At 37.3% G+C, this 15,159-nt stretch overlaps 2 protein-coding genes across 8 annotated transcripts in view; one reads left to right on the top strand and one right to left on the bottom strand.

The window, feature by feature from the left end:
* Positions 1-206: 206 nt before the first annotated feature.
* Positions 207-6,899, top strand: LOC134221271 (protein Vhl). The gene is made up of 2 exons (XM_062700468.1): positions 207-408; positions 6,224-6,899. The coding sequence occupies exon 2, from the start codon at positions 6,294-6,296 to the stop codon at positions 6,759-6,761; it is 468 nt and encodes a 155-aa protein (XP_062556452.1). The 5' UTR covers positions 207-408; positions 6,224-6,293; the 3' UTR covers positions 6,762-6,899.
* Positions 6,887-15,159, bottom strand: part of LOC134221267 (zinc finger protein 252) — a 157,280-nt gene continuing 149,007 nt past the window's right edge. For all 7 annotated transcript variants that reach the window (XM_062700456.1, XM_062700462.1, XM_062700463.1 and 4 more), the window contains 2 exons: positions 9,195-9,329; positions 6,887-8,731 (listed from right to left, as the gene is read on the bottom strand). In XM_062700456.1, coding sequence (XP_062556440.1) covers positions 8,456-8,731; positions 9,195-9,329 — 411 coding nt within the window. In that variant the 3' untranslated portion in view covers positions 6,887-8,455. The remainder of the gene's footprint in view (positions 8,732-9,194; positions 9,330-15,159) is intronic.

Below are 15,159 nucleotides of genomic sequence, written 5' to 3'. Positions count from 1 at the left end.
GAAAAACAGTGATTTCACGCACACGTCCGTCGCCGCTAGATGGCAACAGCGCGGCTGCGTCAAAGCGAATTAGGCTTGTTCCGTGCAATACCATCTGAAATGTTTCAGTCGCTTGTCGCGTGACAGGCGTGCGTCAATAAAATGTTGCACATTGACTACGTGATTTTATACCCGACTGATGTGCTGCACCAGTCATCTGTTCACTATATCTATATGCAAGTTTGTTTTTATTTGCAGATAGGAATCGCTGTACAAAACATTGCATTTGTTTGGCTGTAAACCTTGGCTTTTTCAAAGTGTATTTGTGTTTGTTTTAGTAAATATGTAAAAATTCGATGAAACTTGATAAATCAGTGCTTTACCGGAGTTATTGAACTCGTGATAAAACTGTTAATTACGGGCTAACAAGTATGTATAGTGATTATTATTCAACATTCGATACGAACCGCTACGTTATTATACCTACCCTTAACAATGCCCAATGCTGTTTCAGTTTGGGAATTTAAAATTTAGCTTATACTGTTTGATGTTATGGTAAAAAATTCAGTATTAGTATTAGTCCTTAGTCGACAAAAATATTTCAATACTTAAAATTGTTTCTAAATTGATATAAAAGAACTGTGAAATATGCATATCAGAACAGCTAAAATTAACAAAACCCTTCAATAACAATACAACATTCTTCGGCAATAAACAAAAAAACTATCAAAATGTTTTGTATAGTACTATGTGATGTTCCAATCTAATTATAATAATCAAAATGTCATACACAGTTGAAGATCTAATATTCCCAAACTTTGATGCAACTTTGTTCCACCTAAATATTATATATTTTTTAATGATAAACAGATTGTAAGTTTCGAGTGGAAGAAGGAAGAAGGAATGGTGATGCCTTTCTCGTGCGTTATAAAATGAAATAATAAAAACCCAGAATAATCCACCTAGCAGTGATGGTGCATTTCTCGTGTATTATAAAACAAGAAAACACACAAGAGCAGGGCTGCCCAACGTACGACCCTCGGCTCATTTTATTGTGGCCCGCGAGCCGTGGCAGAAAATACTTCATAACTGGGCCATAAACTTCTCTATGTGGCTCGAAAAGTTTCTTTTACATTATTTATTGGAAAAAATATTTTAGGCTCTTTTTAGTGGAATGTATTCTACCGTTTAAGACGAGTTTAGTACTTTCCATTTAATTCCACTAAGATTTGTTATCTTTGCAGATACGTATTTCGACCTCAACTGCGAGGTCGTCTTCAATGTCTCGTACTTGAGATCAAAATACGTATCTGCAAAGATAACAAATCTCAGTGGAATTGAATGGAAAGTACTAAATTCGTCTTAGACGACATTATTTATTACTAATTACTGGTTTAAAAAAAACTCCGTTTATTGAGTCTTTTGCTTTGAATGTGTTCCAGTAATTCCTTTTATATGAATTTGAAACAAAAAATATGTTTCACGTATTCTGAAACGGTTGCATTGATTTACCCGAGTGACTAAAACGAAGGGTTGAGGCGAATCATCGTGTTTTTACGTTGAAAAAGTAAAGCCGGTTTGCTTAATCTGTTCCGAAAGTGTTGCAGTGTTGAAGGAATATGGTCTGAAACGACGACATTACAAAAGTATTGTACGGAATACGATATTTACACTGAACTATGGAGAAAACAATTAAAAGAGCTTTAAAGGTAAGCACTCATTTAATTTAAATTTTCATTATTTATTCAAATATTAGATTATCGAAGCAGCAAACTCTTTCCACACTGACAAACATGAAGCAGGAAAATGCAATACGGCCATAGTTTTCCTGTTATTGAGATTTTTACAAAACGAATGAAGCTATTCTAGGACGAAGGACTTGTTAAGGAATGCATATTTGCTATTGTCGACATTGTGTGCCCATAGGAAAGTAGTCTGCCTTGAGTAGCATTTGTTTGAAAACAACGTTACGTAAAAAAAACCGCCTGCTTCACCTGCATCAGATTCTACTTTCCCACAATCGACGACAATACTGGTACACTGAAAGCATTATACACGCCCGAGCCACTAGTTCCACACGTGAATTTTCACTAGTTGAAAAACATATCACATTAACGTGTAATTCCAGTTCCACCTGTCAAATATCCAAATGTTCGATTCATTTGAACTACATAGAGGATAGTGCGGTAAGACGCGCGGCTACAAAGCAAGACCATGCTGAGGGTGGCTGGGTTCGATTCCCGGTGCCGGTCTAGGCAATTTTCGGATTGGAAATTGTCTCGACTTCCCTGGGCATAAAAGTATCATCGTGTTAGCCTCTTCTTCTTATTGGCATTACATCCCCACACTGGGACAGAGCCGCCTCGCAGCTTAGTGTTCATTAAGCACTTCCACAGTTATTAACTGCGAGGTTTCTAAGCCAAGTTACCATTTTTGCATTCGTATATCATGAGGCTAACACGATGATACTTTTTATGCCCAGGGAAGTCGAGACAATTTTCAATCCGAAAATTGCCTAGACCGGCACCGGGAATCGAACCCAGCCACCCTCAGCATGGTCTTGCTTTGTAGCCGCGCGTCTTACCGCACGGCTAAGGAGGGCCCCCTCATGATATACGAATGCAAAAATGGTAACTTGGCTTAGAAACCTCGCAGTTAATAACTGTGGAAGTGCGCACAATAATGGTCGGAAGCCGTGATTTGATGAACTTGATTGTTTTGTGCCCAAACGGCTGATATGATCTAAGTATGTAGTGTCTTCAGAGAAAATAATCGCAAAAATATTGCCCACTTTTGAGTGGATTTTAATTTTCAATAGTATCTACTATTGAAAAAGTTGGAAATCTTACTTTTTTCACGAACGTGATAAAAAAAAAGTTATTTATGTGTAAATTGGCACTCACCAAACCTTCACACCTATAAACTGTAGGATGAAAACTTTCTAAAATGTGCCTAATATTGTGTCCCGGTGTGCCACCCTCTCCCCTATACGCATCTTTTTGAAAATCAGTGTATTTTTCTAAAGAAAACTTCATACTTTTGAATTACGCCAATTCTTCGTTTATGAATTGGCACTCACGAAACTTTCACTACTTTATAGTATGAAGTCTGAACTTTCAGAAGAGTACTTGACATTGTGATTCGGTTTGCCACCTTCTCCCCTATACGCAATTGAAATCAGTGTGAAATTGACTTTAAAAGTTTCATAACTTTTGATATAGTTGTCGTAGCAAAGTTTTATATTTATCAAAACACGTAGTTTTTTAGTGCTCACATTTTTGTAGAACATCACAAATCTGAGTTTTCTTTAGAAAAAAGTTATACTAAAAATACTATATTTAAGGGAGTTTCCATAAAAAAACGCTTATAGCTCTAAAAGTATTCATCGTAGGAAAAAAGTTTTTAAAGCAAAATGTCATATTTTTGCTAGATCTACAACTTTGCCGAAGAAACTTTTTTTATCACGTTCGTGAAAAAAGTTAGATTTTCAACTTTTTCAATAGTAGGTACTATTGAAAAAAAATTCACTCAAATATGAGCAATATTTTTGTGATTTTTTTCTCTGAAGACACTATTTAGATCACATCAGCCGTTTGGGCACAAAACAATTAAGTTCATCAAATCACGGGTTCCGACCATTGTGGTGCGTAATGAACACTAAGCTGCGAGGCGGCTCTGTCCCAGTGTGGGTATGTAATGCCAATAAGAAGAAGAAGAAGAACATAGAGGATAGAATGAAAAAAAACACGTTAAAACTTCGTGGATTGCTTTTATGGGAAAGACCGTGGGGTTTTTTTGCGAAATATAAACTGTAGACAATGTACGAAAATTAATAGAAACAATTTGAGGGATTTTCTAGTTTAACCATATATTATATATTGCTGAGTGATAAATTTTATAAATTCACAAGATACACTAATGAACCATTTTGGTTTATATAAAGTTGTTACTTTATGCTGAATCTCAAGAATTGCCCATCAGTGCTGCGGTATATCCGATAAGCTGGCATTTTATATACAATTCCCTGTACCTGTAAATTAAATCGTGCTTTATAAGTAAATATTCAGGAAAAATATGAATTTATAGTTACCTTCACAGTAAATATATTTTGAGTCGCCATTCCTGCGAATAAAACCACGAATTTGGAACTTTCAACATATAATCTGACGCTGTTTGACAGAACAACACAGTTTTCCAGTCCCACTTCACAAAGGAGTTTAGTATAATAAACAGGGTTTCGACTTTTCATTTCAATGAGACCAAAGCAAGCGTTTTTCGGGCCAATGGAAAATCCTGTTTCGTTGTTTATGTTGAGGATCATCTTTCACCCATCAGTATTTTCTCTAGAATTAGCATTGGAAGATAAACGAAAATCTTGCCTATTAGATGAAAATCCTTTTTCGTTTCATTACTTTTACCTCTCACTCACTTTTCGCGAGAATTATCGCAGAACAATTACAAAATTGTATGGCCGCGCCGGGATTCGAACCCAGAATAGTAACAATAATAGCTGTGGGGATGCGCTCACTCTAGCCACACCACCACGCTAACTGTATGAAAGCATTAAGTTATTTGTTCCACAAAAGCTACTACAATTTGCATTTATGATGCCACGAAAAGACTCGAATATGAAAGAAAAAGAGCAAACCAACGATTAGCGGCAATCGAAGTGAGCGAAAAATTGTTATCACTCTCCAGGCTGTTTTTCTTTCCCGAAAAGCGATTTCTCCCCGAAAACTTTCGTGAGGGAAAATCATGTGCTCCTGAGATTGAGTGAGCATTACGAACCCTGAATAAACTTATAGAAAATGATGTTCAAAACACGTTAAATTGATCAGGATTGAACAGTGATGTCGATTTAATTAAATTGCTAATGATTTTAACGTGGATCGCTAGTCAAAACTAAAACCAATAAAACGTGTTAGATTCGCATGAGAAAAAAGCGTGAAATTAACGTGGATCATTAGTAATATTGACGAGCAATAAATCACGCTAATTCTACGTGTCAAGGAACATTAAATAAGCATGTACATTATTTTCAGTGTATTAAAAACATGGTGTAGGTGGCTGTCTTCATAAAAAAAAATCCTTCATGAAAAAATCCCTCAAAACAAAGACAAATTTACCAGGAACTGTACAGTTTAGTCGACTTTATAATTCCCAAATTTTTCGAAATCACTTGTCACTAGTACAGTATAAAGCGACCTCGAAAGCGACCACCTTGGGCAATAATTCTTTATGACTCATGACAAAAACAGACAAGCTTCAAGGTCCTCCGAAGTTCAGCTACTCCGTATAAATTTGAAGGCACATAGGGTAACCAACTTGATTTGGACCCCTACACATTTTGGACCCTCCTGGCGACATTTTTCTGATTTCTGAACTAAAAACAATGCCGCTGTTGATTATTGGCTTCAGGAAATTAACATTGTTCAGCATCTATTTCACTGGTTTCTCGCGCGAAAAAGCGATATTTAGATGAAATTTCGAGGAAATTAGTTTGTTAAGAACGTACACAATAAGTTGTTGTCGAAATTGTGAATTTAAAACGCAGGAATCTTCTCATTGATGCAAGCCAATCGATAGATAAGACTTGGCTTCGACTCAATTTACTAGGGTAAATTAGAAGTTCGACTTTGAAGAGATTAAATTGGGGGTGTCCAAAATGTGTACATTTGGGGGTCCAAAATATGTTGCTCTGTCCAAAACGAAGAATATTTTCATTTCAGAAAATGCCAAATTTCACTGATTTATCAATAACTGAAGCTCATTTCAAATTTCTATTTTATAAATAAGACTTTCATCTTTGCAATGGTGTCATTTCCGCCCATATCAAACCTGCATTTCAATAGATATAAGCATATATTGGGATGCTCCTCTAGGGGTCCAAAAAAGGACAGTTACCCTATCTAATGTTTGAACTGATATTTTAATTGTTTAATCGAACTGATATTTTAATAGACTGAACAGTCCTTATTGACTCAATCAGTGGAAATGATTGTTTCATCACACTCTTATCCGGCAATCTTCATCAGGCTGAAGGGCTCGGTTCAACTCTAACCTTGCTAATTTTATAATTTACTTGGATGATTGCCGTTGGAAAGTTTTCGTCTCATTAATACAGGGAAACTTTTGATATTGTTCCCGTGTAGGTGCGACATCCGTAGAAACTTTACATATTAACACCAAACAGCACAAAATGAAATAAAACTATTATCCAATTTAACATCTTTATTTATTTTAGAAATTCGCAGATCGTTCAGCATGGAAATGTTAACAATCTAGCTTAAACGTGATAACACTTTCGCCTCACAATGGAGGGTGACCCCAACCTGAAGTCCGAGCACGCGGAGATACGTTCGTTTGTACTTTTCAAAAACTACACCGAGCGGACCGTGGACATCTACTGGGTGAACTATTCGTCAAAGTTCATCCACTACTCAGCCTTGGCGCCAGCAGCCCAAGTACCCGTGAATACTTACGTTACCCATCCGTGGGTATTCATCGACAAGTTGACCGGTGAGCGAATGCTAGTCAACGGTAAACCAGTCTACTACCCGGAACCATGGTACACCAACATCGACGGCAACGGAAAGCTGAATCGGATCGAAGTTCGAATACATTACCCACTGCGAAGCTTGAAAGATATCTGCACATGGAGAGTTTTCTCTTCCCTGCAGGATAAGCACAGCTTCATCGGACTGGATATTCCAAAGACTCTAATTGAAGATCTGAGGTCATGCTATAATCTCTATCTTATGAGCTCTAATTTAGGAACGTAAAACACATGTGATTTTTAATACAAATAGGCCAAACTCTCGGGACAAGGTACCAGGAATGTTTAACTAACTGGACAAGCAACTATAGGGACAATGTTCTCAATTTGAAATATAAGTTGTGAAATAAATCCGACTAGACAATCGCTTTTGTTTTATTTCTCATCTCAGATTCACAATAATTGCCTTAATAGAATAACATAGTTTATAAATACAAAAATAGTCATCGATAAATCTTATCCGAAACAGTTGACTGGAAAAGTTTTCGTTTTTTGATTTCGTCACATGCCCGTTACTCGTATCCTAAACACATCCATCCTTCTTTATTTAATTTACTTCCGTTTCGAATTGTTCGCCAAATAAATATATAGTAAATACCTAAGAAACATTTATGAATTTGCGATCCGTCTTTTATTCTATTCGTTTTTTTTTTCTTTTACTTTCATAATAGACCATGCGATTTCGCTAAACGACACGGCAACGCTCGAAGGCGTTGACACAAGATTCTATTTCCGTTGAATCGCCTCTGAGCTGAACTGATTTCAAACCGATTCATTGTGATTTGCATTTTGAGGGTTCGCAAAGGTATGTTCTCACTGGGGAGGCTTGCGCGATTTCTTGCCACCCTGGGGAGACATAGCTTTAAGAATACAAATTTTGTACTATCTTTGTGTTGTCTTACATCTAACAATCGCAACATTTTTGGGACTCTGTACTTATTTATGTAAAATTGCGATTTTCTGTTAATGAGGGTAGTGTGCACTGTGCTATGTAATTGACATTAGAATGAATTGAAAGTAATTTTCGGAAAACAATGTCTTCCGAATGCGGTTAATACAACGTGTATTGATCGATAGTTAACAAAAAACAGTGACAAACAATGAAAAATAGCTCAATAACTCATTAGTAAAAGTATGCTATCATAGGGTTCTCAAGGTTTTTGTTTGTCGGATGATTTTTGAAGAATATAAAATATTTATTTCAACTAAAATGCTTAAAAAATTACTAATACAAAAGCAAAAAAAAAATATTTTAAAGCCTGTGAAGTAGTTGCTCTACGGGAAGTTTATATTTCGAAAATTCTTTTAATATTGCTTTTTGTATATTTAATATTGTAAATTGTATAGAAATTAGCGAAAGCACAATCTTCAGTCCCATTAAAAGTTGCCCATCAGTGCTATTATTCCAAATGTCGGAAATGTGAAATAGAGCCTATGAAGAATAAAAGATGAAGCTCGTTTCTCATATATGAGCAGACACGCACTGTGGCAAATGGTCGCTTTAGTGCGCTCTCGCTAGCAAAATGATCAATCGTCACTCTAAATCTTTTTATGGCATGAGATACCAATAAATACGAATCAATTTGTATAAGTCCAACATAAATAATTATCGAAACAAATGCATCAAAGTAAACCAGGCCACCATCCTTGAGAACGAAGGATCCCGCACTTATGATAAGTGCGCATTTTTTAGGGAGTGTGGAGTCCATTGCGGTGAGAAGTTCGCAATAATAAATCTTTTGTACCAGCTAAATTATTGAGCTGCTCTTGTGTTGTAAAGTCGTGTATCATAGCACTTGTCGTGCAACACCAGTATGTTTCTATTGCAACAAGCCCCCGAGTCTTCCAAAAATGTTGCGATCCACTCTGAATAAAAGAAAGCATGTCACATGCTTCTACACGTGGAACATTTCACACAAATTAGCTGTGAAACTTTTCAATGTGCCTCGATAACGTTTGCGGCGTCTTGTACACGTTGTAGCAGAAACTGCACACCAGCTTTATAGGGGACATTGGGGCTATCTGCTGATGATTTTGAGCGTGCTGCTGTTGTTGTTGCTGCTGCTGCTGCTGATGTTGGTGATGATGGAACGCCGACGAATTTATGCCCATCGGACTCGCTAGACCAAACAGGTTCTGTATCTGAATGTTAGCTTGTATCTCCGTCTTGATGCGATTCAGATTGTTCATGCGATCCTGAAAAACGCACAAAAGACCGGGGGTTAGCAAATGATACTTGCGAGCAAGACAGTTCAACTTGTTAGAAACAAACAGACAAAAGCCCAAAATTATCGCTTTTATGCAGAATATTTATTATTTGACTTTATTTTCGTAAAACTAAAAACAGTAAATAAAATTCCTATCCTTAATAAGTCTATAATTTTGAACGGAAGCAGTCGTTTTGAGTAATCGGTAAAATTGCATGCCACGAATAGAAATAGAACCTATTAACAATATGTACGATCGATGAATTGTGATTTATGATGAATGTTAAGTAATCATTAGAAAAAAATGAGACACTTTCAGAAAACCACGAACATAAAATTGCACAAATGAAAGAGACAAAGCCATCAATATCAAAATTTTCACACATTCTCATTCTATTATATCATACATAATAAGAGTAACATCAGAAAATCTATTCGGGTTCTGGTTTTACTTCTATGTTCTGCTCCACGTCGATCGGTTTTCCGTTGTGGTGAACACGTGGCTGATGTTGTTGCTGCTGCTGCTGATGGTGCTGTTGCTGATGGTGTTGCTGAATCTCTTCATTTATGTTCAGAAGATCGGAAACCTGCGAATTGAAAAAAGAAAAGCTTATTCAGAATCATTATATTAAGGATATCCGGTATTTCGAAAATTTTCGTTTCAGGTGATTCGAAACGAAATTCCGCTGAATTTCGCGGAATTTGTTTAATGGCGAAATCGGATTTTTCTATTTCGTTTCGTTTTGTTGAATTCCAAAAATCTCGCTAGCCAAAACTAAGTTTTAACGAAATTAAACGGAATTACGCGGAATCTCGAAATAAATGTTAACTTCATCTAATCAAAAAATGTCGGTTGCGCTGCTGAATAAAACCATTAAGGTTTTGTCTACCCCAGATTTTTTAACGTTTTAGACCCGATTTTATCACGTTTTCGACACAATTTTGTCACTCCAATAAAATTTTGATAATTTTAGTCGTTTTTATTAATAATACCGCAAATAATCATGATTATCATGAAATATCTTTCACCACCTGTGATTTATTATGAATAATTTCCGAGTACCTGTCAAGAATTTTGTAAGCCTACGGCTAAGGAAGCCTTCCAGAATATACAGAAGTAGTTTTCGAAATGTTAATTGCCCCTTATAAATCCTTTAATTTATCTGGCAGATGGGCCAGATATAATGAAGGGATTATCTCCTCTCTTTACTTTGTTACGGATAGACGTTTTTATAAATAATCCAGTTTCTCCCATCGCACTGAACGATCGCGCGATCTTCGGAATGTTTGGGATTGCTTTGTGCGAGAGAGATAACTATTAAGCAAGTTAAATTTTAGTGCGCGTTCGATCGTGTTTCTCCCAACGCACAGAACAATCGCGCGATTATCGGTATGTTTTATTCTGGTTTGTGCGAGTGAGTAAATTAATAAGCGAGTTAGATGCGCGTTCGATCGTGTTTCTTCCAGCCCGTAGATTGATCGCGTGATCATCGGTATATTTTGTTCTGATTTGCGCGAGTGGGTGAATCAAAATAAACAATCGCTCACTTTGAGCGATTGATTATTTATCTTCACGAAAGATGAACAAGATAAGGAAACTTGCCATAAGACGAGTTTGTACCATCCCATTTACTTCCACCACTTGATTGTACCTTGACAGTGTCTCGTACTTGACTCGACTTGACTTGAGTCCATTTTTCTTCGATGCGCATGCGAAACAAGCGACAAAAAAGAATTAACGACAAAGCTTTGATTTTGTCGGGGATACAAATGACAAAGATCCGAAAAATGTTGTCAGCAACAAAAAAGAAGACAATTTGTTGCCAACTCTTCATCGAGTTATTTTGCATTTTCTGTACAGCACATTTAGGTTATAATACGCTATCGTAGTTTCTGCTTTTATGGAAATATTCGAAAATATAACTGTGATTACAAAAATAGCATCGTACTCTCGGAAATATCAGAGCATGATAGACAAATTATTCTTGTCGTATTGTATTCGGGTTATGATAGAGGCTTGTACATTTGCGTAACTAGCCTTGATGCTTAGGGAGGGCTATAACCCCTTCATCTATTTTCTCTATTTTGAGCTTCCTTTCAAAAACTCTGATGTGATAAATACGGTCTAAGGTAATTGCGGATCAACACTCATCCATATTTATTTATTCGCTTTTCTCATGCACGCGAAAAAAAAAAAGCAACATTCCTCCGAGGATTCCGATGAGAATCTTTAGTGATTCCGACGAAAATGTTCCAGGGATTCCAACAAGAATCTCCAGAGATTTCGACGGGAATCCTACAAGCATACCGAAGGGAACCTCCAGGGATTCTGAATCCACCAAAGACTCCGACAGGAATGTTTCAGGGATTCCAAATTCTTCCGGAATGTCGACGGAAATCTTCCAAGTATTCCGACGGGAATATTTTAGAAATTCCAACGGGAATATTTCAGGGATTCCGACGGGAATGTTTCAGGGATTCCAATGAGAATCTTCTAGGGATCCTCCATCCTCCAGGAATTCCGATGGGAATATTCTAGGTATTTGAACAGAAACGTTGTAGGGATTCCGACGATAATGTTCCAGAAAATCCGAAGGAAGTGTTGCAATCCTCCACAAATTTCTACGGGAATGTTCCAGAGATTTCGTAGGCAATGTTCCAGGGATGTAGAAACAAATCGTGGAAGGATTCCAAAGCAATCTGTTAAGGGATCCCGAAGCATCGTTGGGAGGGATTCTAATTAATTCTAAAACCCTCCAGTGATTCCGAAAGGAATCTGCTGTTGAAGCAAATCGTTGAGGGATTCCGAAGCAAATCATCGAAGGATTTCGAAGCAAATCGTAGAATGATTTCGAAGCAATTCGTCGTGGGATTCCGCAGTAAACCGTTGAAGGAGTCCGAGCTAAATCTTCGAGTAATTCCGAAGTAAACCGTCGATATATTCCGAAACGAATCGTCGAATGATTCCGAAGCAATTCGTCGAGGGATTCCGAAACAAATCGTCAGAGGGATTCCGAAGCAAATCGTCGAAGTATTCTGAAACAAACCGTAAAGGAGTTCCGAAACAAATCTTCGAACGATTATAAAGGGTATTCCTCAATGAAACTGATAGGAATCCAGTAAGAATTCTTTTGGATTCCAGTTGGAATGCTTCGATGATTCTTAAAGGAATTCTTCAGAGATTCCAATGAGAATTCTTCTCGGATTCTATTGGAAATTCCTTTCGGATTTTGATAAGAATCCTTCTCGGATTCTGATGAGAATTGTGGAGATTATCATGCTGCTATCCAGTATTTTGCGCTCGGAGGGGCCCTCCTTAGCCGTGCGGTAAGACGCGCGGCTACAAAGCAAGACCATGCTGAGGGTGGCTGGGTTCGATTCCCGGTACCGGTCTAGACAATTTTCGGATTGGAAATTGTCTCGACTTCCCTGGGCATAAAAGTATCGTCGTGCTAGCCTCATGATATACGAATGCAAAAATGGTAACCTGGCTTAGAAACCTCGCAGTCAATAACTGTGGAAGTGCTTAATGAACACTAAGCTGCGAGGCGGCTCTGTCCCAGTGAGGGGATGTAATGCCAATAAGAAGAAGAAGAAGAAGAATGGCTGCCGAGTGAGTGCTTTTTTGACATTCAAGAGGTAGAAAATATTTTCTTTTTTTAATCAATGCAGGCCTTGATTCTTTGGAAAACATTGGCACTCATCTGGTATCAACAAATAAATGATTGTCAAATATTTTCCATTGTGTACAATAAAGGATTTGGTAATTTTCTTACGATTTTTTTGTAATAATTATATTATATTTTTAGGATAACTGCAAGTTTACAAGCAATCTTCTGCTTTATAAGAGATACTTTTGGCCCAAGAATTACAAAGCTCCGTTTCAGAGGGAGTCCAGCAGCAAAACCTTGACTGCTGGGAGTTGTTGAATTAGAGCCAACGGCAGTCTGTGGGGCACCTCTTTTGGGATTCCGGGTCTTAGGACGTTCGGACGCTGGTGAACTGTTGGATCATGGGAACCTAACTAGCAAATTACAACCTCCGAATACACGGGCTACTTCCGCTGATCACCTGAACTTCAGCTGCACGCAAACTTCATCCTGAACCCCTTGAGGCTTGGCCAGAATAGCTCAAAATTTTTCCGGTTAGAACTTAGGAAAAAAAAACTCTTCACAGCTCAACTCAACCGTCACCAAAATGTGCTTTTCTTCGGCCATAAATGCTTATTTTCCTTTTTTGATGCTTCTCGAACAGCTTACCAAGCGTTCAGCAACGTTTCCCTCCAAAACCAACGATTTCTTTTCTCTTCTGGATGAATAAAACCCCAGTTCAGTGAAACTCGTCACCCACAGCATCACACCAGATGCGCCTAGCGATTGACCCATGCGCATGAATAAAACGACCGTTAGTGTTACCAAGAGTCAAGCAAGATGAATAATTGCAAAGGATATAGTTTTTATACGTGATTTATAGATAACCGTCATACCGTTTGCTTCTAGGTTTTAAATAATACACTCGCTGAAAGTTTACAATTAATAATAAAAATTCCAATTAGGCTCAATTTCCTAGTATCCTAGTTATCACGACTCTGGGTGCATGCATGTTTCATTTCAGAATACTAAACATGGATTAGACAGTGAATACCTTTACAAATATCAGCGAAAATGAGTCGGTACAGTTATTATCGGTTTGTATAACATGGCAAATGTAACATGGTTCATGATCACGAGGTGCCCTCGGTCAGCCAACAGCTGCTTAAGGAGTGTTATGGCACATGTGCTGCCGGACTGCGGGCTGGAGGCAACTGGCTAGTGACAAGGAAGGTTTTAATAAATCGAGCGTACTGAATCCATTCTGACACTGGCTATCGCATCACCAACGTGTCTGGTTCCAGATTTCCTTTCCCTAAAAAACACTTTATTATAATCTTTATACTATGGACGATATTTTGTGGTTTCCACATTTCTTAAAAATAAATTAAAATAATTACGAAAAGCATAAGAAAAAACTAAACACATCAATAATTTAAAGGAAAAATTTGACATTTTGTATATTTATTGATACCGGATGAGTGCCAATGTTTTTCAATGAATCAAGGCCTACATTGATTAAAATATGTAAATATTTTCTACCTCATGAATGTCAAAAGGCACTCACTCGGCCGCCATTATCGAGCGCAAAATACTGGATACTGCCGTTCTACGCATGCTTGTACCAAATTCAAAAAACGACAAATAAGAAAATGGCATTTGAAAATGAACCCTAATTTTCATTGCTGACGTATAACCTGAACGAAATATAAGATTATTACATCACAGAACCATTCAGAAGACTTAATTTCATTAAAATCATTCTTATTTTTCACCCACAAATATAATTTGCGACAACGATCATGAAAATAGTTAGGCGGGACAGTTATGCCGAGAAATACCGTGGGGCATCGAAATCCGTACACTTAAGCACCTTGATATATGAAAAAGTCATTAGAAAATAGGAATCGAATGTAAATAAAACGTTTTTCATTGACATAGGAGCATGAAGGCTTCTACTTTTGAAGTGTTTCACATTTACTCATTAAAACTACGAAAAACATAATACAATAAAAATAAAAACAACTACTCCTGACTCGAAATCCGTCCACCGTGGACGGATTTCAAATCAAAGGATCAAAATCCGTACATCTATTTTTTAATTAAGTATTTAACTTGAAACAGTCTGATTGACTAAACTACCACTGTAGATAGTTCGATACGCACCTTGAGAAACGATCCCTTCGATTTGTATTCCGCTTATCTTATGTAATAATTCGCAATTAGCAAAGAAACACAGTTACTTTTGGTGCAATAATGCTCTACCCGAAAACAAAATGGCGGCAAAAACTCTGCGTTTGGTGGGTGGCGATTTGTTTTTGATTTTTGTTGTTTTAATTTCAAAGCCTTCTTTCCATTTCTATGCCCTGAAAGCTTACTGTCAAGTATCTGAACAGAAAAAGATAAATTATTTCTTCATTAATTACCTTTAACCCCCTGTAATTTATTGATATCTCGTGAAGTGGACGGATTTCGGTGCTGTACGGATTTTGGTCCCGCAATGTACAGCACTTGTTTGGTGGTTCCTACGCATATCAGTCCCGCTCAGTGTATGATTTCGTGAATGACTACTGCGATTGACATATGTCTCCACATGCTTTAGCTAGGAAGTGAACCATCCACGAGGTTGAAGTGATTATGTCGCTTAGAATGAGTATTGTACAAATTTTGCTCTATTAACCAGTGGAACAGGCTAAGATTGGAATATCTAAGCAGAAAATGCTATTTCAATGTGTGTTGCTCCATAAAATAACATAATGATGAATTTAATCACCGCGAGACAATTATGCGTAGAAATTAAGCAATGAGACAAATAGACTTTATGTTG

This window comes from Armigeres subalbatus, chromosome 3 (assembly GCF_024139115.2).
Source record: "Armigeres subalbatus isolate Guangzhou_Male chromosome 3, GZ_Asu_2, whole genome shotgun sequence".
NCBI lineage: Eukaryota > Metazoa > Arthropoda > Insecta > Diptera > Culicidae > Armigeres > Armigeres subalbatus.
The sequence above is the reverse complement of the archived record's forward strand: the minus strand, read 5'-3'. Positions and strand labels throughout refer to the sequence as shown.